Source organism: Panthera uncia, assembly GCF_023721935.1.
Source record: "Panthera uncia isolate 11264 chromosome A1 unlocalized genomic scaffold, Puncia_PCG_1.0 HiC_scaffold_17, whole genome shotgun sequence".
Classification (NCBI taxonomy): Eukaryota; Metazoa; Chordata; class Mammalia; order Carnivora; family Felidae; genus Panthera; species Panthera uncia.
The window spans coordinates 54,688,087-54,712,422 of NW_026057577.1; the positions used below are offsets into that span (position 1 = coordinate 54,688,087).

A 24,336-nucleotide genomic window follows, 5' to 3' on the forward strand; every position below is an offset into this window, starting at 1 on the left:
GCCACCGCCCCCATCTTGAAGATCTCTCCAAAGAATTATTTTTAACAAATTAATGTGCAGACCTTGTCTGGATCCGGATTGCAACATGGTGGCTACAAAGACGTAGCTGGTAAATTTTGAAAATGGACTCAGTGTTACATATTAAAGAACTGTTAATTTTGTTAGGTGGGGTAATGACCTGGTAGTTATGTTAAAAAAAAAAAAAAAAAAAAAAGAGTCCTTAACACTTAGATTCATATGGAAGTATCAGGTAAGACCATCAAACATTGCCAGTATTTGCCCGCCTTTGACCTATAAAAGCAGCAATTGCAAATACCTCAAACATGGACAGAACAGGAGTGTGTCCGGCACTTTCCTGCTCACGAGGACCAGAGCGTAAAGCACAGGCAGACTGCATATCGCTAAGGGAAGTGTTATGATGTCTGGGATTTTCTTTTAAAAATATTTCTGGGGAAAACAGGGTGGAGGGATAGGCAGATGGAACAAGATGGTCGCAATGTTAGTAAACGTGAGGCTGGGTAATGAGGATTTATCATGCCATTCTCTCTACTTTTGTGTTTGTTCGAAATTTCCCATAGTAAAATTATTTTACAGTTTTGTTTGGTGGCATTCAACTGTATATTCTTATTCTTTATGCCTACAGCTGAAAGAAACTCAAACCGGTCTTGTTTAAACAAACAAAAGGAAGGCTTTAATTGGGCTAACCGACCAGAGGGCAGGCTGGAGCTGGTCTCAAGAAAGATGGGATTTAGCACCTTCGATACTTTGAGGATCCTTTCTCTCCTCTATTTCTTTTCTGTTTCTTGTGGCACATTGACTTCATTGGCTGATACAAACTTGTCCAGGTGGGGTTCGGAGCTGCCCATGGCTCATGTGCCTATATCCTTGGGTTTTTACGATTAGAGACAAACAAGAGGTCTGTCTATCATCTATCTATCTATCTATCTATCTCTTTTTCTTTTGGAAATATGGGTCAGCCTCTCTGCTTTCTTTTCGGGTACAAGAGGTTCTAATCCCCTGACAGGAATTTGGAAAGTCCCAGGAACCCCAATTAGCCTAATTGGTCCACGCAGTAGACAATCACTATGGCTATGGTTGGGGGGGGGGGCCTATGCCCACTCGTTCAGTAGCCAGGAGGACTGTTTTCCGAAGATTCGGGGAGGAAGGAGGGCTGCACAGACAGATGTGATAGCCACTCTTATGAGGTCTCTGGTTATTTGCACTAGCTATTAGATTATAAGAAAAGTTGCTTACAGATCATGTCTTTTTCCTTCCTGGTTGCTTAATTGGCTTTTTTCCAGTTTTTATTTGAAAGTTTATACAGGTGGTTGCAAACTTTGTTGCAAAAAAGCATAGCAGCTTCCATTTCTTCCCCCATTTCCCTTCCCCAGTGGCAACTAGTTTCACCTCTCTGCATTGGTTCTTTCGGTTTTATTTCGACCTATCTAAATGGCATTTTTGTATTGCTAGGCTTGATTTTTCAGTTTTAGGCATTATCTCTTGATTCCTAGCATGGGAGATAAAACCTTTCACACACACACCCACACTTCCCACCCCACATATTCATCCTTTCTATCCCCCCAAATTCATAATAAATTCTCTCAGACCCTATTGATGAGATCAATATTTAAAATTCACACGTTAAATATTACATGATTAACATTATCTGGTCATGACTGTGTAAACAGTATGTCCAACTGAGTCACAGTCACAGCTACTCAACTTTCTGTTCTTCTTCTTTCTTCTTATAAATGTTTCCCATAGACATTCAGTCCCTCATTCTCCACTTGGTCTAATTTGCCTCTAAACAAATACATTCAGACTTATGAGGTCTCTATATCTTCATCTTCCTGAAGAAATATCTGAAGCTTTCTGGCCTACTCCAGCGTGAACGGGATGCCACCCTTCCTGGCACCTAGCTCCCATCCTGGGATAGCCCTTCATCATCGCTCCAAGGATCCACTTCCCTTCTTTCCATGCGGGATCCCCGGTTTCCTGTGGAGGTGGCCTTCCCAATGACAATTGGGGAAACTACCTGTAAAGCTGGATCGATGATTACCCTGAATAAAAAAGAATTAATAGCCAGTAAGAGTAAATGAAATCATGGGCCACACTTACTGCCATGAAAATTACCTGTTCCACGTTGCTGTTTAAAACAGTGGGAAATACTCTTTTTTTTTTTTTTTTTAACGTTTATTTATTTTTGAGACAGAGAGAGACAGAGCATGAACGGGGGAGGGTCAGAGAGAGGGAGACACAGAATCTGAAACAGGCTCCAGGATCTGAGCTGTCAGCACAGAGCCCAACGCGGGGCTCGAACTCACGGACCACGAGATCATGACCCGAGCTGAAGTCGGCCGCTTAACCGACTGAGCCACCCAGGCGCCCCAGTGGGAAATACTCTTAAATAAAAGTAGGAGCTAGTTTCTCTTAGACGGATACATTTTTCTGAGTTTCCTCTGGCCAATTTTTTTTTTTTTTTTTTGAGTTTCCACCCATGGCTAAAGTAAAAACTTAGAAACATTTATAGGATGACATATAACTCTGAATCTATTTTGCTTTGGCATTCCTATAGTAGCTTGAAACAGTGAAGAGTTAGAATAATATGGCTGTTTCAATATTTTTAAATTTTTTAAGACGGTTACATTGAAATGCTCATGAAATAGTCCATCTGGGTAGTCTGCCTCAGCAGCACACATTGTTAAGAGAGTTAACACACAACTCTGAATTTGAGACTTCACCACAATAATTTCAGGTTGGGGTTCCCGGGTGGCTCGGTTGGTTAAGTGTCTGTCCGACTCTTGATTTCAGCTCAGGTCATGATCTTGCAGCTCATGGGTTTGAGCCCCACATCAGGCTCTGTGCTGACAGCACGTAGCCTGCTTGGGATTCTCTGTCTCTCCCTCTATTTCTGCCTCTACCCCCCTGACTTGTTCTCTCTCAAAAATAAATAAACATTAACAAAATTTTCAGGTTACCTACACCCCCAAAGTTCATTTGTTTTTTTGTTACATTTTATAAAATAGTTACAAATAAGGCAGCAATGTGGTTGAAAATAATTTTAGGAGGACCTGTAGTTATGGAAATATATCAACTTTGGTCATAATTAAAAATAGGTAGAGTGGGTTTCTGCACGGAGCCTGGATCCTACTTAGGATTCTCTTTCTCTCTCTCTCTCCCCTTCCCCACTCACACACTCCCCCCCCCCTTTAACAATAGATAGATATAGATGTAGATAGATATAGATGATATAGGTATAGAATATAAATAGATAACCACCTCTTCAACAACGTAGAGACAGCATATAGGGCAGAGCATATAATCTATTTCTGAACTTCTGATCACAGCTTTTTAGGATCTTGAGGTACGTGTGCTTATCGTAATATTTGGTGCTTTCTATATGCTAACTTGGCCAAATGTTTCTCATGTAAAGAAATAATTTCAGGAAAGATATCCTACAAGTGGTTCTCAAAATGGGGTTTAGAACAGCATCAGCAAATTCTCCTCTCCATCCACCACTCCACTTCATGAAAGAGTGAAGAGGGCAGAGGGGGAGCAATTTGTATTTTAACAAGCCTCTAAATGATTCTGCTACAGACTAAAGTTTGAAAACCATTGTCCTCGGAAACACCGTAAGTTAGGGATCATGCTTCACTGTTAGGAATGGAGAGCTGAGGTCACAGTAGCTCAGAGTATGTATCACCCATAAAAGAAGACGAGATAGGTGGTCTTGGATGGTTCAAATGTTGTATTATTTTTCTCTCCTTGCTATAGAACTTGCATCCGCATGGTTTTAAAATGGCTGCTGAGATTCCAGCTATTACAAACACATTCTAGACAGTAGGAAAAGCAAGGAAGGTGGAGGGAAGGTAAACTAAGTAAGGCATCTTTAAAGTGTATTCTCGGATGCCCCACCCAATAACTTTTGCTTTTTCTTATCTGCCATCCCTAGTTGAAAGGGATGGGAAATAACAGTTATGTTGTTGCTCAGAATAAAAAAAAAATAAAACACAAAAAACACAGGAGCCAAGGAGAACGAGTACTAGAAGGAACTGGCACCCTTGAGAGCCGTCCTGGAACAGAGTTCATCATCAAAGGCAAAGTTTTGAGAATATTATTCTGAACGAGCACTTCACTAACCATACATTAAAACACCTTCTTTGATCTGTTAGAGGAACGGCTGCCTCCTTGCTTTAGATAAAGGTCTTTGCTACTTTGAAAATCACAGTAGTCATTTATCAGAATAAATAAATACAGTTGACTTCTTTTTTAAAAATTTTTTTTAATGTTTATTTATTCTTGAGAGAGAAAGAGAGAGGGTGTGAGCAGGGGTGGGACAGAGAGAGAGGGAGACACAGAATCCAAAGCAAGCTCCAGGTTCTGAGCTGTCAGCACAGAGCCCAACACGGGTCTCAAACTCCTGAACCATGAGATCATGACCTGAACCGAAGTTGAATGCTCAACCAACTGAGCCACCCAGGCACCCCAAATACAGTTTATTTCACATAGGTTGAGGCTATGTTTGATATATACCAACCAAATGTCCTATGCAATTCTTTGACAGGGTGATTTATAACATATGAAAAGCAATCAGAAAAAAAATATCCATTCTCTTCACAACTGTAATTCTTTTTCAGAAAGTAATTCAAGGAAAGGAGAAGCTATATGTATAAAGCACAGCACTGTTATCTATGACAGCAAAGGGAAAAAAAAAAGTAATTTTCAATCTAAATGTCCTGTAACAAAGGAAGGGCTGAGTGAATTATGGTATGACCATTAGACAGCCATAATGATCATGCAGCAGCATGGGAAAGTGGTTGCAAATACACTGGTGGGAAGAGAGACAAAAAGCGTATATGTATATGGATAAGGTAGGAGAGGTATTCCGAGAACTATAATGGTTTGGTCAGGATGTTAGAATTATGAATACAAAGGGTTTCTGTTTAAATTTCCTTTATTCTATAAGGAGCAATGGCAGCAATGACAACAAAAAAAGTAAGATAAATTCACCCAATCACTGACCATAATTTTTCGTCAAATTCTCTTCTGTCTGTCTTCTCCATGATCCAGTGCCAGGGGCTCCCAGGAAGGGCTCTGCTGCTCTATCGTGAAGGCTACACCTGAGGCCAGGCAGATAGTCTTCCTGTGGTTTTTACACACCCATACGATTTCACACACTGATTATGTCTCCAAAGCAAAGCTCAAGCTGTTCATTACACATCCTCGTAGGAATATTTTTCCAGTAGTGAGAATAAATTTGCAATCATCTGCTCTCTCTCCTGCAAGGGTGTCCCCATAATCAGTTTCATGAAATGAGAAGCCAGTTGTCCTAGGTTATATGTAGATTTGTAGACCCCAAAGGGAATAAAAAAATATGGAACTAATTATGGAACCACTACTGAAAGAAGTCCAAATCCTTCTATGACATTGCTATGGATTTGTATGGTTGTCCAGCTTGGCAAGACAAAGAATTAACCATAGGTTAAGAGTAGATTTAATTTTTATTATGTAGAAAATTCCCAAAATGGCCTTACTCCTTGAGCTAGATTGTAATTTGTGACAATGACATTTATACTCCTTGCCAGCTAGGGAGGTTGGTGACAGTTACAGCTTTAGAAAGGGTGACAGAGGAAAACTGGCCACTGGGATTTTCAGAGTGGTTGGAAGGCATAGCAATCAGCAACAACAAATAGTCCTTAGCTTAGTAGGGTTAGGAATGGCATTATCCAGAACAGAGGGGCAGTTCATCAGGAATAGGCAGCCAACCAAGCCTGAGGGCCTGGTGGAACCACAGTCAAGGGGACTCACACCAAGGCAGGAGTCCTGGTAGAGAAAGAAAAAGCGTCTTGATTTTCCAGGAACTGAAGAACCTGAGATGAAGAACCTCAACCTACTGTATTAAAAACTAACTTCCAAGAGCTCCTAGGTGGCTCAGTTGGTTAACCGTTCGACTTCGGCTCAGGTCATGATCTCACGGTTTGTGGGTTTGAGCCCCGCATCGGGCTCTGTGCTGACCGCTCGGAGCCTGGAGCCTGATTGGGATTCTGTGTCTCCCTCTCTCTCTGCCCCCCCCCCCCTCACTCTCTCTCTCTCTCTCTCTCTCTCTCTCTCTCAAAAAATGAATAAACATTTAAAAAAATTTAAAAAAGAACTAAAATCCATAAAGTCATCAAGCAAACACGAATACTTGTCTAGATCATTAATCTTGGAGGAGAAGTCAGTCTGAAGGAGAATGAAGACAGAGATCCTGGAAAACAACTCAAGTTTGTGTACCCGTATTTTGTGTATAATTCACACGCTGAATTCTTTTACTCTGAGTGAAATTAACTTGCTCTTCAAATACTGGGCAAGTGTCATAAACTGAAAGAGTCTTTGTGAGGAGCCAGCACAGGCAGAGAAAGGAAATATAAATTCCAGGGACTTGGGGGCACCTGGATGGCTAGGCGGTTAAGCATCTGACTTTGGCTCAGGTCACGATCTTGTGGTTTGTGAGTTAGAGTTCGGCATTGGGCTCTCTGTGGTCGGCACAGATGCTGCTTGAGATCCTCTGTCTCCTTCTCTCTCTGCCCATCTTCCGCTCTCTCTCTCTCAAAAATAAACATTAAAAAAATAAATTCCAGGGATTCGGCTTTTGGAGCACATTTTTATTTTATAATACCAGAGAATTAACATCTATCAGCCGCACAATACCAAAATGCAATACCAATCTATTTAAAACTCACAGAATGGGAAATATGCTTTTCAAAATGGTAAAAAACAGTAACACAAACAGCTGTAACATACACATAGAACATTCACTTTACATTCACAAAGAAGACTGTCTTTTTGTTTTCAGGAAATATGTCAAAAAAATATATATATGTATGTATAACATTCACATTCTGGAAGGCAAGAGAAATCTTCATATTTAACTCTGCAAATTTAAACATATATATATATATATATATATACATATATATATTTACATATATATATGTATATATATATTTTTTTTTACTTAGAATAGCCAAAACATTAAAAATAGCAGCAACATTGATCTTTAAATATTATAATGTTAGAGTAGATTATTCACATAATGTAGATATATTTTGGTAGCTCTTTCTAATATCTAATACAACTTACAAACTTCAAGTCCTGGTCTCATTGCCAAACAACTTAGAATCTAGATTCAATAAATACTATGCAAAGAATGATTATAAAACACAGACTGTAGAACATTCTCTAGAGCAGGAAAAATCATACCAAAAGGTTTTAGGGGAGAGTCAGGTCTGAAGGAGGTTTGAAGGCCTATAAGGAAACTGTAGGATTCCCAAGGCAAAAGAGATGACCAGACAAGCCCCCTGAAATGTTGAACTGAATCATGGGAAATGTGTCACTGGGGAAAACAAGGTGCTGTCATCTCTTTGTGGTGGCATGTTTCATGTGGATATGGTGTGAAAGTGATTAACAACTGGAAAATTTCCCAATAAACAGGGGATAGAATCATTTGTCACCAAGAGGCAAGACACGGGACAAGGAGATCGAGTTTTCAGCCTTTACATTTATTCTGATGACCAAAGCCATAAAAACCAAGCTGTCTGTTGAGAACTTGTGTATTTAAGACTAGAAGGTAGGAAAAACATTTCTACCCCTAACCTCCATCCAAGACACGGGATCAATCTGCTAATCATATTGGCTTAAAAAGAACCCCAGATGTGGTGACAGGGGTTTCTTTGTACCTGGATTCATTTACAGAAGTTGCTCCTGCAAATGTGGCTTCTTTTATATTTCAGAGGTTTTCCAGAAAAGGTAAAGGGTTAACTTTCACAATGGGGTTGGATCTCTGTTTTGCCTTGTAATAAGACTACTCTCTGATATTTATTGTCAATAGTTTGTCTCCATTTTCAAACCAGTTCACATATTTCAGTTGATTCACACACACACACACACACACACACACACACACGTGTGAGGAAGCCAGGGTAAGCATCCAAGTGTTCACTTTAAAGATCAGGAAACCTGAGGCTCATAGAAAGTGACTTAGCTTGTCACAGTCACACATGCTAACAAATGGTTAAGTATCTTCTGCAGAACTTAGCTCTGTCCAAGGGTAACTTATTTTTAAGAACAGGGGCTTGGTCACAGTTTTCTGAAGAATGAAGTAATTTGGAGTGGGGGAGGGGGAGGAAGAACAATGAGTTCCAGAGAAGAAGAAAGGGAGAATAGTGATCCCGCTTGGCAGTCAGTATCATATACTTGAAAACAAGGAAAGTGCATTTCACATGGAGAACACAGACATTTTAGAAAATATTAAAATACATAGATTCTGCGGCCGACATTGAAACATAAGATCAAAAAAAAAAAAAAAAAAGAAACATAAGATCAGGAAAAAATTTTTACGTGAGCTCCATGATTTTCCAAGAGACGTAAAAATATTACAGCCTGTTCTCAAGACTCTGCTCCTGTCCCATTTCAACTCAAGCACAACATAGCTACATTGAGATAGATGTATATTTGATTCGTTGCGGTAGTTTTCTAAGGAGTATGTTTTACAAAATACCATTAGTGAAAATTCTTGCTATGTCCTTAAGAAAATTAACTTTTTCTCTCTCTGTATCTAAGCTGAGAAGACTTCAGTGAACTTAGAGGTTTTATCATTTAAGTCTAGATTCTATTTGCATAGTTATTGGAGATGTAAGCAAGAATTTTAAATGACCATAATAGTTAATATAGAAAGCTGTCATATTTTATACACTCTTTTTGAGAAAATTCAGTGGCTCTTAGCTTAATGGTTCCATAAAAGAAAATTATAACAATTCCACTGTAAAAAAAAAAACAACCCTACTTTTAATGATAATCTATGAACCAGAAGACTTAGGTTTAACGTTCAGGAGTGTGACATTTAGAACTACTAACCAAGTTCTTATTTTTCATCAATAAATGTGTTTTAAAGAAATAGTTGAACTAAAAAAAGGAGACCATTCATGAAATCGTTGTGTACGATGATGCAAAAATCCTGCAAATCCCCTTGTTTCTCTTCAGGCACCACCTGTCCCAATCCCCTCCCCCCCACCCAACCTCCCCAACATTCATACACTATAAATGCCCCACTGACAGAGTCTTGTGACTCCGAATTGAAAGAGTGAGGCACTAATAGGTAAATTATGCTTTGGCAAACAGGAAACTGGACATTCTTTGAGCTTTCCTGAGGTAGTGGTTTCTCCTTCTAATATTCTTTTTTTTTTTAATTTTAATTTTTTTATTTTTGAGAGAGAGAGCATGAGCAGGGCAGGGGACAGAGAGACAGGGAGACAGAGGGAGGGAGAGAGAATCCCAAGCAGGCTCTGCACTGACAGAGGGGTTCGAACCCATGAACCAACCATGAGATCTAGACCTGAGCCAAAGTCAGACGCTCAACCAACTGAGCTACCCAGGTGCCCCTCTCCGTGTAATATTCTAAAGGCTAAAAAAAGTCTAGGGAGCTGAATTAAGAGACAAGAGGAGAGTTGGTCACTATACTTAAACAGTCCTCTGAAACTGGGGGTTTAAAAAGTTATGTGATTATCGCACACGCCAACACCTTTTCGGTAGAATCCTGATGGCTATGTGGAAAACTTAAAGTATTAAGTGTGGTTAGGGTAAGCCTTGAGGGCATCATATAACTCGATCTCTGATGTAGCTCCATAAGATTACAAGGAAAAACAAACATAAAAATCACCCGACCAAGTGCAGTCTTACTGTCATCAAAGCCTAGGTCATTTTGCCTTATGTGTGGCATTTTGGACACCTCTCCAACTATGAGAAGGTTAAGCTCACATGGTAGTGGGCATAGTATAGCACACAGTTCCATATTGGCTCCATTTATCAGATAGCTTCTTTCTGTTATGATTTTATCATGATGTGATTATGGGACTTTTAGCCACGAATAACTTTTTTGAAGACAAAGTAATCCATTCTCTCTGCTGTTCTTCAAGCTTTTCTGCCAGGCATTTAATCAAGACAGGGTCCACCTTAGAATCAAATTTATTAGCAAACCAATGTCCGTCATTTATAAGCCACCTTAATTCCGCTGCTCCGTAGATACACACACTTCGAAGGTGGGAGCCAGTACAACGGGGATACAAAAGGCCTTCATGATAATTCCATTTGACAAGGCGGGTCTTACTCTGTAAGTCAGACACATCCTGGGCTGACCTAGAAATCTCCCCAGGTATTCCTGGTATCCGAATTAAGGTAGCCCAAAAATGTTCATCAGGTGAGTACGTATCTTTAGACCAGGCAAAAAAGTCCTTAACGAGGGAGTTGTTGAAAATATATTTAACAAACGCTCGACTTAAAACAAAATAAGCACTTCCAACAAATATCTCAATGTTATGAGGGGGGGCTTCCTTGGAGATGTTTGTCCTTATTGGTAGCTTCACATATTCATAAGGCACCTGTCTTAGTTCATGGTGGTAAGTGAATCTTTCCATTTTACTGTTAGGGGGTTTTACCGTTTCTAACATATTTGCCCCATTGAGTTTCTTCAGCTCTGACACTAATTCGAAGTTTGACTTCAAAGGAAAATCTTGCCCACACAGATTGATAACATATTTCCACTGAACCGAAGACTTCAGGAGGTCTGACAAGCAATTTAAATCAGCTTGGAGTCTGGAAATGTGTGCATATTGTACTGTCTCTATTTTGGAGGCAATGAAAACATTGGAGAAGCACTTAGCTAAATTGTTCATGGCAACTTTGAAGGTATCAGGTGACTTATAGTCATAATGGATGCAGTAAATATTGTGCTCGTTGTATATAGCATGGATTAGTCTTTCAACCATAATTGCATCTTTATGAACAACCAAAGAATAGGCTATCGGGAAGCTTTTCTCCTCCCTTGAAACAGGCTTTTGATGGTACCTTCTTAGGGTCTGATAAATGTCACAATCACTGGTTATTGCCACGACATCCTCATCATCCAAGTCGATGATTTCTCTCCTTCTTATTTCCAGACTCTTGCCAATTTCCAAAGGTGCCTGTTCATAGACACCTGAACAGTTAACTTCGTACCTGATTTCATTCTTAACATTGGTGTATCTGTTTCTTACAAAAGGTGAGGTACTCAGGGAGTATTCAACCAAGTAAATGCCTCTTTGAGGGAAGAGGAGTCTCCTCACATTTAGAAGCTTCAACAGGGAGAACAGCCATAGAGTTAAAAATAAGACGAAAACTTTCTGCTGTGCTGGGTATTTAAAACAGCATTTGAATGTCTTCATTCTGTAAGAAGGAAAAGGAATAATTCAGGTGGAATAAGAGAAAGACAACTAAGAGGCCATTAGTTCAGTTCAATCGACATTCACTGGGTACCTTCCACATGCCAGGCAGAAGGCTGGGCCCAGAGGTAAATAAAACAAGGTTCTCACCCTTATAAGAGGATCCAGAAATCAGGAAGTGAGAACACACAGAATGGTGGTATTTTGTGGTATGCTGTGTTAACTATACCTAAATTCTGAGAGACATTGGTTACCAAATAAAGGCAAATTATGTAAGCACCTAAAATATAGGTACTATGTAACTTTCACTGTCTGCATTTCTACTTAGAGTATTTGGGGAGAGAGTACTCTGGTTTGGGCAGAGGTCTACAGAGTTAGAGGTCATCAAGGGGTCATCAGAGATGCAAATGGCCCACTGAGCCTAAAAGTAACATCCATCTTGATTCTACCTTCAGATCCTTATTAGATATAGATCTGAAGTCAGACGGGAAGAACCCAGTGAACCCCACTGCTATAGACTGAATGTTTATGTCCCTCCCCAAATTCATAGGTTGAAAGCTAAGCCCCAGGGTAATGACATTAGGAGGCGGGGCTTTGGGAGGTAATTAGAACACGAGGGTGGGTCCCTCATGAATGGATTAGTGCCCTTATAAGAAGAGACCCCCTCCCTTATCCCCTCTGCCACCTGAGGTATGGATTAATTACATCCATACTATGTGAAAAAGCTGGAGACAAAACCTGCATGTGCCCATGTGGAACAATTTCCAGGATATACTGTGAAATGGAAATAAGCAAAATGCTAACTGTGTTTAGTGCACTCACATGTGTGTCAAAAAAAAGATGATACAAACCGTATCTACAGAAAAAGAGCACACGTTGGCAAACTTTTCTTTCCCTGTCACAAGTACTCGACTCTGCCACTGGAGTGGGAAAGCAGCCACAGATAACACATCAATGAGAGGGCATGGTTGTGTTCTAATAAAACTTTATTTATGAAAAGGCAGCTGGCTGGCTATTTCCTGAAGGATACTATGGAGACTCGACATGGGGAATGGGAGCTGCTTTGCAGGGTGGGGTGGGAGAGGGTGGAGGGTTAGGGGCCCGGGTAGGAGGGAGATGTACTTATCCGTGAATATCCTTTTGTATTTGAATTAAAAAAAATGATTATACCACTTTTTTTTTTTTTCAGATAAAAACAGGCTAATCAAGTGAGGGCACAGATGAGTTTATTTTGGGAGCAGCAGGAAGGGGGGGGTGCTATTGCAAGGCTTGAGGACAGGAGGGCCAGCTGAGTTCACAGAGCGCTTCAAAGAGGTTCAAATCCTGAGAACTGGGAGGTCTGAGGGCCCCAAGTGCAATTTCCTAACACATCTCAATAAATCTTAGATGAAGACATAATCATTGTTCCCAAGTGTCTTAGAATTAACAAGCAATCTGAACCTCATTTATTTTTGTAGTTCAGATGAATTGAACTAGCTCTCCTGGGAAGGTCATGCCCTCACTCACTTTGTTTGAATCACTCTTGTTACAGAACAACACCTTATGGACAACAGACTGTCCTGCAGAACCTGGTCCTCCCCAGCCACCTCGCAGCCTCTCCTCGGGTTTCCCCAGCGCCCTACTTCAGCTCACTGCTCTTCTCGTGCACACTCTCCCTAGCCCTCTGGATGCTGATGTCCACACACACATTGCCAACACCTTTATCTCCAGTCCTCACCTGCTGCCCAAGCTTCTGACATGAACATCCCGTTGCTTGACGGTCATATCCACATCTCCACTAGATATCCCACAGGCACCCAGCTGAGTCCAAAACTGAATCTGACATCTTCACCTCGCCTGTGTTTTCTGTGTCAGTTTATGGTGACACCACCCATTCAATGACCCAGGCTTGAAACTGGAGGGTCATATGACTCTTTCCTTTCCCTCACGTCCACATTAACAAGACATCTCATAAATACGCCCAATTCCATCCCTTCTTCTCCATTCTCATTAGCTGAATCAGCACCCAGGTCACGGAATCCCCGTTAGGCTCATGGCTCTGGGTCCCTTTGTTAGGTCTCAGGCTTCTCCTCTGAAGCAAAACGAGTAGGGTTCCATCCACACCGGCTCAAGGCCAATGTTCCTGCCAGTTCTTACAGAGCGTGGGAAAACTGACTCCCCATGCACAGGGCAACAAGTTTCTTCAGGAGTTGGAGCACATGTTTAGAAGCAGGTGTTGTGATAAAGTTTGATTCCGAAGATTCATCAATCCCAAATCAATCTATCTCATCATGGTCCTAGTTCATGGCAATTACTCATACATAGGAAGGAGCGTACATAAATGGCTAGAATTAGAATGAATCTTACCCAAAGTAAAATTTTGCTTTGTCTTTTCCGGTCCACGGGATCCCTACTTAGCATCAGTTAATAGTTCCCCCTGATACATAGTGGTAAAATGAAAAAATCTCCTTACATTTCTAAAGAGTCTTCAAAGTCTTCCAGAGTTGTCATGGCATTTATGATGTACCATTTAACTATCATCTTCACACTTACATAAAAAGGCAAAGGCTGGCTCCCTGTCCTGTCACCCGTTTTCAAGGGCTCCTCTGTACCCACGCTTCCCCTGTCCTTCCTGAGAACACCTGGAGCACACACTTCCTGATTCCAGCCTGGTGCCTAGTTCGATTTGGGCTAGCAGGCGTGGCTGCCTGCCCACAGAGGGCAGGTGGCAGGGCATGTGTGGAAGGGAGACGTGGCAGGCTTGCTGTGAGAAGTCCTGTGGGAACTGGTTCTAGTTCCACGTCTGAGCTTCACCAGCCGGGATGAGAGTTAATTTTAAAGGAACGAGGGGAGGGAAGTGGGACAGCCCAGGCATCTGGCTGTCTGATTCTCCTTTCCTCCTCTGGGCATCTTTAAGGAGGAGAGCTCATACGTCTACGGGTCAGCCCTAGATGTCAAGGGATCTCAGCAGCCCTCCAATACCACCTTGTCTCAGGTCAAAGTAAAACCCCTCCCCTTGCTTACCATGGCCAGAAATTCCTTTGACTGAAAGGAGATGTGGTATATACATACGATGGAATACTGCTCGGCGATCAAAAAGAATGAAATCTTGCCATTTGCAACAAGGTGGATGGCGCTAGAGTGTATTATGCTAAGTGAAATCAGTCAGAGAAAGATAAATACCACATGATTTCACTCATATGCGGAATTTAGGAAACAAAACAGATGAACATAAGAAAAGGAAAAATAAGATAAGAACAGAGAGGGATGCAAACCATAAGAGGCTCTTGAGGACAGAGAACAAGCCGAGGGTTGCTGTAGGGCTGTTGGGTGGGGGGGATGGGCTAAATGGGTGATGGGCATTAAGGAGGGCACTTGTTATGATGAGCACCGGGTGTTATATGGAAGTGATGAATCACTAAATTCTACTCCCGAAACCAATACCACACTCTATGTTAACCAACTGGAATTTAAATAAAATCTTGGAAGAAAAAAAACATGCATTCCTTTCCCCACATGAGAAGTCCGAAAGGGGGAAGTGAATAAGCTTCTGTCAAATCCTGAAAAGGGCTGTGGGCCTCTTCCCAGCTTTGGTGAGAAGTCAGCAGGACATCTGTGGGCACAAAAGCCTGCAGGAGGTTAGAGACCACAGTTTCCAACCATGGCTCTGCTGTTTCCTGGACAGAACCTGTGTGTGACATCCACGGTCAGGAGCTGTGGAGGGCAGAGGCGGGCAAGGGGTGGGGTGGCAGGCACCTGCCCGTTGTGGCACTTCCTCCCCTCCCTGCCACCGGCAGCCCAAACTCGCGAGTCCCCACGAGCCTCAGGTTTGGAGGATGGAAACGAGCTCCTGATGGCTCACGAGAGCTGGCGGGTGCCAGGCTGCCAGTTCTACCGGCCATATGGTTCCTAGGAGACTAGGGTAGCAAGGCCACCTTCTGCAAACACCCCACCCTGGCTCCTTCCCTGTTACAGGCCCTGAGCAGGAAGCAGGCTGGGGTTTTGCTGCCAGGAAGTGGTCTTACAATTACAATACAAATGAGCGCCCACCCACCTGCCAGGCAAATAAGGAAGCCCGGCCCGCTGCCAAGTTCACTGCCACATAGGTACGAGTTCCTAGCAATGAAGACAGGGCTGGAAAGGACATGATATCGCTATAGTGAAGCGGAAACAAGCTGTTTGGATAATTCAATAAAAGCCCAACAAAGATGCTGAATGAAGCCTTTCCCCCAAACCATCTTCTATTCCCAGTCCTTCCAGGAGCTGATTACAGTCTTAAAAGAAACAGCAGGCACACACAAAGTGTACTCAGCTAAGTGGTTAGAACTGTAGTCAGGGCTAAGTGGCCACAGCCATTAGCAGCTCGTCCACGGACTCTCCTTAAGTCAGCAGTTTCAAAACCCAGGACTGTCCAAGAGCGGGGCACTTGGGAGAGAAGAAAAAGTATGCGGGCTTCATGATGCCCCAGACCCGGGCTTGAATCCCTGGAGGGACACTGAATCCAATGAATTCACCTCTGAAGCCCAGTTTTCTTATCTCAAAACGGGAATGACAAATCCCCTCCTGAATTGCGGGGAGCAGCTGCGAGGGGTCAGGAGACCCGGCATGTGAACGGGGTCACCCCGCAGAGGTGCACAGCTTGCCTGACTCCAAACCTTTTCCTAGTTTTCTAGGTTTTCTAGTACGTTACACAGAATGCGCGGAAATGCAGACAGCGTTGACCTCCTCTTTTCTGGCCAAAGTAGGAGGTGGAAACATCGTTAAGGGAGCAGCCGACAGCTAAGCCCTTGCTCAGGGGCTGAGCTGGAAAAAGCAGAAGCCACGCAGGGTCCTGCGACACACGTTTCACCCTCCGGCCACACAGCCAGGACTTCAGCTCAGAGGAGACCCTCTTTCAGCTCAGGAACAGCCTACCGACCGCCTGGACCCTTGACAAGTTGCTCAACATCTCCACATCTCTGTGTCCACATCAGTAGAAGTACGTTAATGCTAGCAACTACCTGTGGGATTTTGAGGTAAGTGGGGTAACACATGCAAAGCCCTTTAACACAGTCCTGACGGTGACTTGGCCAATGCGGGCTGTGGCTTCATCTTCATCAATATCTTCACCTGGCCTAAGCTACCCTCCTCCTCCTGACTTCTTTAAAGATCCTGCCCAAGACCTATGGCTTACTGTCCTATTTTTTCAAATCTATTTTCTATTTCCCCCCAAAGTTCTGACACAAATGCAATGTTTTAGAATTAATGCCTGAATGCCTCCATGTAGTGCTCCTTACTAACTTAATACCATCATTATTATTAATGAAGAGTCACCGAACAAAGAGGTGTTACCTGGGGCCATGTTCTGAGCCCTCTGCATGTACGCAATCCCCTCATTGGGTCAGTGAGGTAGGGACTACTTTTATGGTTCTTTACAAGACAGGAGACTGAAACATGTAGTAATTAAGAAAGTCCCCCAAGGTGAGCTAGGATCCCCGTCACGTGGAACTTGAACCCAGAGACTCTTGCTCCAGAGATGTACTCTTAACCTTCTAGGTAATACCGTCTTTTACAACATAAAGGTTTCCACAATGGTTTTAGTCCTTGACTGAAATTTCTCATTACTATGTCTTACCGATCCGTCCTAAAACTGAAACAGGGATGAACATAAAATCGCCAAGTCCTGAGACCTTCCGCCCAGTTTAAGGGATTATATACCTGGAGAATCAGCCTGCAAGAACACTGGGGGAGGAGCTCATTCTATTCCTACAGGCAGAGGCAGCGGCAAGCCAGGTGCTACTGATGAGAGTAGTCAGTCTTCCAGCCATGGAATCCATCGAAGGAAAAGAAAGCCAGCTCATCCTGCGGAACTCTGACGGCAGTTATTCTTGTCTCATATCCCGTCACTGACTACTTACTGATTTACTTGTTCTCGTAGTGACCAGTCAGTCACTGAGAGTTCAGGCTCTCTGAGAATTAGTACCTAGTTTAAAAAGCTTTCTCTCCACATGAAGAATATTCTCTCTGTGGGCCACCTTCGAATTCTTAAACGTAATATCCATACATGTTAGTATGAAAAATAGGATTTGAAGACTTTATTGATTTAGAAATATCAGGATTTTGTTTCTTCCTAAAGTTTTCCAAAGAAGAATCGTCACTTAAGAACACTGATATAAAGATGAATTCATTAAAAAAAGAAAAAAAAAGTCCTGATGTAGTTGAATAAGCTAAGGTCCTTCTACCGCAGCTCCTTGATTTCAATAAGGTCATTGATTCTCCCTTTGATGACATGCTCATCACCAAACCGAGAGAAAGTTTTCAAGTAAGACCATTCGTGGGAGGATGACTCAGCCGGGATGCATTTCCTCAACACCCCCACAGCACCCTACGAGTTCCTAAAGAAGCAGAAAGGCCACAACTTCTTACTCAACATGTCTCCAGAGGCAAGGGAAACAAAGGCAAAAATTAACTACTGAGACCTCATCAGAATCAAAAGCTTCTGTACAGCAAAGGAAACAATCAGCAAAACGAAAAGGCAACTGACAGAATGGGAGAAGATGTTTGCAAATGACATATCAGATAAAGGGTTAGTACCCAAAATCTATAAAGAACTTATCAAACATAACACCCAAAAAACAAATAATCCAGGGAAGAAATGGGCAAAAGACATGAACAGACAGTTCTCCAAAGAAGACATCCAGATGGCCAACCGACACATGAAAAAATGCTCAACATCACTCATCATCAGAGAAATACAAATTAAAGCCACAATGAGAGACTATCTCACACCAGTCAGAATGGCTAAAATAAACAACTCAGGCAACAGCAGATGTTGGTGAGGATGCGGAGAAAGAGGATCTCTTTTGCATTGTTGGTGGCAATGCAAGCTGGCGCAGCCACTCTGGAAAACAGTATGGAGGTTCCTCAAAAAACTAAAAATAGAACTCCCCTATGACCCAGCAATTGCCCTACTAGGCATTTATCCAAGGGATACAGGTGTGCTGTTTCAAAGGGACACATGCACCCCCATGTTTATAGCAGCACTATCTACAATAGCCAAACTATGGAAAGAGCCCAAATGTCCATCGATGGATGAATGCATAAAGAAAATGTGGTATATATATATATACAATGGAGTATTACTCGGCAATTAGAAAGAATGCAGTCTTGCCATTTGCAACTACGTGGATGCAACTACGTGGAGGGTATTATGCTAAGTGAAATTAGAGAAAGACAAACATATGACTTCACTCATATGACGACTTTAAGAGACAAAACAGATGAACATAAGGGAAGGGAAACAAAAATAATACAAAAACAGGGAGGGGGACAAAACAGAAGAGACTCACAAATATGGAGAACAAACTGAGGGTTACTGGAGAGGTTGTGGGAGGGGGGGATGGGCTAAATGGGTAAGGGGCACTAAGGAATCTACTCCTGAAATCATTGTTGCACTATATGCTAACTAATTTGGATGTAAATTTAAAAAAATAAAAAATAAAACAAGTTAAAAAAAAAAAGCAGAAAGGCCAGTGTCTTGCCCAGATGACCTTACATTCTCATTGTTCTAGAAGAGGGCAAAGCAAATAATGATCTGACTGTGAGTAGATAAACAGTGAGCATACAAAACATAAGAATGGCCTGATTGGTCCACAAAGACAATACAAACGGAGGACAATTCCTCCACTAATAACAGGTTATAATCTCAAAAAGGAAAAAGAAACGCTTTTCCTTTCTCCGTTTACAAAAGTAAACACTTCCATTAAAAAAAAAAAAAATGAACAAGTCCATAAAGTGTAAGGAGGGAACTAAGGCTCACCAGTAACCCATCACCCGGCAAAAGCATTCTGTGGACCTTCTGTCCTTCCAGACCATTTTCAATAACGACACCTTTGTGGACTTGCTTTTGTTTAACAAGAAGTTTCACTACACAGATACTGTCTTATCTGTTTTTTTTCATTTCACAATATACTGTGATTAAGTCCTATCCTGAACTGTGTCTATAAATTGTTCGAAAGTAAACAATTTCTAACTGAGGTCAACATACTTTTCTGTAGGGAAAAAAAAAATTCAATAATAGAATTTGCTTTTCTGGGCCTTCTTCACCAAAGCTTAATTAATTATCCCATAATTCCTGAAGAAGCCTAGGAGCAAAATCCTAAAACTGACAAAGGACTTTAATGGTAATTGAGTCCAAAGTCTTCCTTCTCTAGATGAGAAAACAGAGTTCTAGCTGTTACTTAACAGTTTCACTCTTAGGATGCCAAGAATATGTTTCCTCCATTACATACATGTTTTGTTTTTTTTCTGTTTTTGTTTATTTTTGAGACAGAGAGAGACAGAGCATGAGCAGGGGAGGGGCAGAGAGAGAGGAAGACACAGAATCCAAAGCAGGCTCCAGGCTCTGAGCTGTCAGCACAGAGCCCGACGCGGGGCTCGAACTCACAGAGTGTGAGATCATGACCTGAGCTGAAGTCGGACGCTCAACCGACTGAGCCACCCAGGCGCCCCACATACATGTTTACACATCCAACTGCTCTCCCTCAAAGGACTGGACAGAGCGGGGACTTCTGTTCCCCAGTATCCAGATCCCTCATGGTGGTACTCAGTCCAGCCTGGCTCCACTGCCCCCTCGACTGAGTCTGTTGGTCAAAGTCAACAAAAATTGTCATGCTACCAGATTCGGTGGACACATACCTGTCATTTCCTAATGGGCTACACTGAGCACTAATACTATTTGTGTTCTTTATTCCCTTCAATAAGCCTATGAGGTTTATTATCCCTATTACTCATTCTTTATCCCCCCTGTCAATATCCTCATTTTTCAGATTAGGAAACTGAGTCACAGAGGATAAATAGCTAGTATGTAGAGGAGCCAGGACTTTCAACTCTGGCCCAATTTCCGAGCTTACACTGTCAACCACAAGGCCAGCCGCCTCTCCAATCTCTTGGAGGAGAACCCTGTTGGTTCTAAACGTGTTTTGAATCCATCCACACCTTTCCACTCCACCGTAGGCCAAGTTACCATCCACTCTTGCCTCTAAAGGAAATAACTTCCTCACTAGCCTCTCTTGAAAGTCCCTCTAATCCATCCTCTGTACTGTTGCCAAAATGATCATTTAAATACATAAATCAGACCACTCCTGCTCCCTAGTCCCACTCCCTACACTTAAAACCCTTCACTGGGATTTCTGTTGCACTTAGAATAAAATCAGAAATCCTTTCCATGGCCCCAAGGCCTAGCCAGTTCCTGTCCCTACCTTCCTCTCCAACTTCATCCTATTCTGCTTTTCTTGCTCATTCTACTCTAAGCAACACTTGCCTTCTAAGTTTTGGTTAGCAAAACAGAGCCCTGCTTCCAGCTCGGCACCGACAGTGTGGAGCCTGCTTGGGATTCTTTCTCCCTTTGCCCCTCCCCCACATGCATGTACTCTCTCTCTCAAACTAAATAAATAAACTTAAAAAGTTTCTAGAACACTAGTCTCCTGTCTCAGGACCCCCGCACTTGCTGTCCCCATGTTCAGACAATTTTTCTCTGGATCCTGGGGTTACTGGCCCCCTTCTGTCCTTCAAGCTATTTTTAAAAAACATTTATTTATTTTTGAGAGAGAAAGAGAGTGAACAGGGGGAGGGCAGAGTGAGAGGGGGAAACACAGAATCCAAAGCAGGCTCCAGGCTCCAAGCTCTGAACTGTCAGCACAGAGCCTGATGTAGGGCTTGAACCCACAAACCACGAGATCACAACCTGAGCCAAAGTCGAATGCTTAACCAACTAAGCCACTCAGGCACCTCTGACCTTCAAGCTAGAATAGAAATGTCCTTCCCTTGGGTTGTCTCCGATCACCCTTCTCCAGTCTTTCTCCTGACTATTGCACTCCTTGTTTTCTTCCAAGCACTTACCACAGCAGCAGTTAACTTTGTTTGATTGTTTATGCCTGTCTCCCAGACAGACCTTGTTCCCGCTCTACCTCCAGCCCCTGGAACATACCTAACTGGCACAGAATAGTTGCTCGGCGGGACAAAGTCAGAAGACCCAAGTTCTAGTCTGGGCTGTGCCATCAAAAACTCAAGTCACCCTGGCAAGTCATTTAATCTTGGGTAAGTCTTTACTTCCATGTGTTAAATGGAATAATGGTTTTCTATGCAGCAATGCGATCATGAAGGTCCTATGACACAGGCAAGTCAAAGGCCTACAGAAAGCAACTTTGGTATGCAAATGTTGGTTACCAGGACCTCTACAAGAGGAATGGTTTCCTGGGAAAACCAGGAATGAGTCTGTATGTTGTGGTTTACTTTTATTTTTCTAAATTTTTTTTAACGTTTATTTATTTCTGAGAGAGAGAGAGAGAGAGAGAGAGAGAGAGAAAGCATGAGCAGGGGAGGGGCGGAGAGAGGGAGACACAGAATCCCATGCAGACTCCAGGCTCAGAGCTGTCAGCACAGAGCCTGACATGGGGCTTGGATTCACAGACCGTGAGATCAAGACCTGAGCCAAAGTTGGACACTTAACCGACTGAGCCACCCTAGGGCCCCTAGTTTTATTTTTCTAAAACAGCACATGCATTGCTTCCTTCATTCTGACATTCTAATTATTTTTTGTTTTTCACTCCCTGACAACGGTCTTTTTTGTCAATGTCTGGTATATATATTGTTCCTAAAGACATACACCTGTCTTGGATCTTGAAAGACAGGAACATAGTTACTGTAGTTAATCGTTAGAGGTTTTTATTTTTTTTCCCCTCCGCCTGCTCATTATCTTTCGAAAGACTGATAACCAAAGAATTCCTTATCTTTTAGATGGTATTATGTCATTTTTGTGCTTTTCCACTAGGATTTTTGGCAAATATTCAAACATTGTTGTATTACATGCCTTCTGAAAAGTTTAGATTTCTGCATTAAAAATGTATGCAATTATTATTCATAAAAAAAAAAAAAAGATACCTAGGGAGACACATGTAGCCAGTTCTGCTCAGTCACATTCAGCTAACCAGCTTCTGTAACTACGGATGGCAGACGCTATACAATTTTCCCCTCCATTCAGTATGTTCAGGGGCAATGCTTCTCCAGACAGTACAAAGCTGCAGTGACCCGTTCGGGCATCCCTGCTTGGCAAAGCCATCCCTAAGGACCACACCACAAGCAAAGCAGCACCGAGGACTCTACAGCAGTGGGAGCGCACAACAGCCTCAACGAGGGCCTCTACCAGTGCTCAGGGGCTCAGAGGGTTAACACGGTCTCAGTGCAGCAAAGCGGGACGCCCCTCATCCAAAGGGGATTTGGTGGAGGTGCCGGCAGAACATGGCACAACTGACAGCTTCCTCCACAGGCCCAGCGCTTGGCCTGTGAGGGCAAACACTGTGGTCACCACCTTTGAGAGTAAAGGTCTGGATGAAAATGCTGGGCGTGAACATCAGTTTGTCAACCACCTCTTGATAATCCTTCCAACCAGTAACTTAAGCGGAGCCCCTTAGTTTCGGGGGGAAAGAACGAGCAACCCACATCAGGATGTACTTACCGGATGGTGGTCCCTCAAGGTCATCTGAAATCTGGACTGCGGCAATGGAGCAAAAGAAGTAGCCGAATTCAGCCAGGTTTTTTATAGTCACAAAAACTGGGAGGTGGCCAACTTTGCTCTGGCTTCGTTGCCTTTGGTTCACGGGACAAACATCAAAAGCTGGTTGTATATGGGTTTTTTTGCTTTGCTGTTGTTGTTGTTGTTGTTTGAGGGAGAGAGAGTGAAAGGAGGGTAGGGGCAGAGGGAGAGGGAGAGAGAGAATCCTGAGCAGGCTCCACACTGTCAGCACAGAGCCCTGTTGGGCTCTATACCAAGAATCCCTGAAATCATGACCTGAGCTGTAATCAAGAGTTGGACACTTAACTGAAGGAGCCACCCAGGCACCCATTTTTGGTTTTTTTTTATGTTTATTTATTTTTGAGAGAGAGAGAGAGCACAAGCAGGGGAGGGGCAGAGAGAAGAGAGGGAGACACAGAAGCTGCAGCAGGCTCCAGGCTGTCAGGACAGAGCCTGATGCAGGGCTTAAACCCCCAAACCGTGAGCTCACGAACTGAGCCCAACTTGGATGCTTAACTGACTGAACCACCCAAGTGCCCCCCATGTACCCCTGTTTGTGTATCTTATTGGGCAAAACCACAGGGCTAAGTCTTTAGCAGGAAATCTAAAGGGCCATAAATGATACTACTGAATGAAGTGTTTATTTTTTAATGGTTCGTGACCCTCATTATGTTGCAAAACATTAAGAGCTTTTTTCCTACAGGAAAACAAAAACAAAAAAGGAAAGGTGGATTTCAAAAATATCTATGCTCTTAAATTTTAGCTTGGATGGAAACAGCTTAAATGAAATGTTACCTCCTTTGCAGATACAAAAGATAACAAAAAAAGAGGTTAATTGATGTACTTGAACTTTGCCTCTCAAGCTTTATAAACACCAATCTTACATTCTTTCTTAGATTCTCCTTCTCTTCTCTGCCTTCCACACTTAGCTGGACACCATACAAAACAAAAATATATTTAATATTCTAGATGTAAAATGTGGATTGAGTATATCTCGGCTTCTTTTTCTTTTTTTTTTTTTCTTTTTTTTTTTTAACGTTTATTTATTTTTGAGACAGAGAGAGACAGAGCATGAACAGGGGAGGGGCAGAGAGAGAGGGAGACACAGAATCCGAAACAGGCTCCAGGCTCTGAGCTGTCAGCACAGAGCCCGACGCGGGGCTCGAACTCACAGACCGTGAGATCATGACCTGAGCCGAAGTCGGCCGCTCAACCGACCAAGCCACCCAGGCGCCCCTTGGCTTCTTTTTCTACAAAGAAGAAGAACTGAATTGAAAGACACCGGTGTCTTTTTTTTAACTGTATGTTTAGTGTGCTAGAAAGAGAAAAAAACTCTTCCCCCCCCCCCCAAGGTGTGCATGGTATATAATTCACCGCCCACCCCGAAATTTCTAGAAGCACTTATTTGCTATTGTACGGCTAACTTCATATTTTATACTGGCCAAAATGAATTCCTCAGAGGTAGCAGCAGAAGAGATACAGCTACCCTGATTTCCATGTGTGCACTTGAAGTAGAACCTTTAATGTCCGTCACCACATCACAGAGGCAGCGTGGGGATAAACAGATGTGAA

At 42.6% G+C, this 24,336-nt stretch overlaps 1 protein-coding gene across 2 annotated transcripts in view; it reads right to left on the bottom strand.

Annotated features, from left to right (window-relative positions):
• Positions 1–6,614: 6,614 nt before the first annotated feature.
• Positions 6,615–24,336, bottom strand: part of GCNT4 (glucosaminyl (N-acetyl) transferase 4) — a 29,096-nt gene continuing 11,374 nt past the window's right edge. For both annotated transcript variants that reach the window (XM_049649662.1, XM_049649663.1), the window contains exon 2: positions 6,615–11,238. In XM_049649662.1, coding sequence (XP_049505619.1) covers positions 9,873–11,237 — 1,365 coding nt within the window. In that variant the 5' untranslated portion in view covers position 11,238 and the 3' untranslated portion in view covers positions 6,615–9,872. The remainder of the gene's footprint in view (positions 11,239–24,336) is intronic.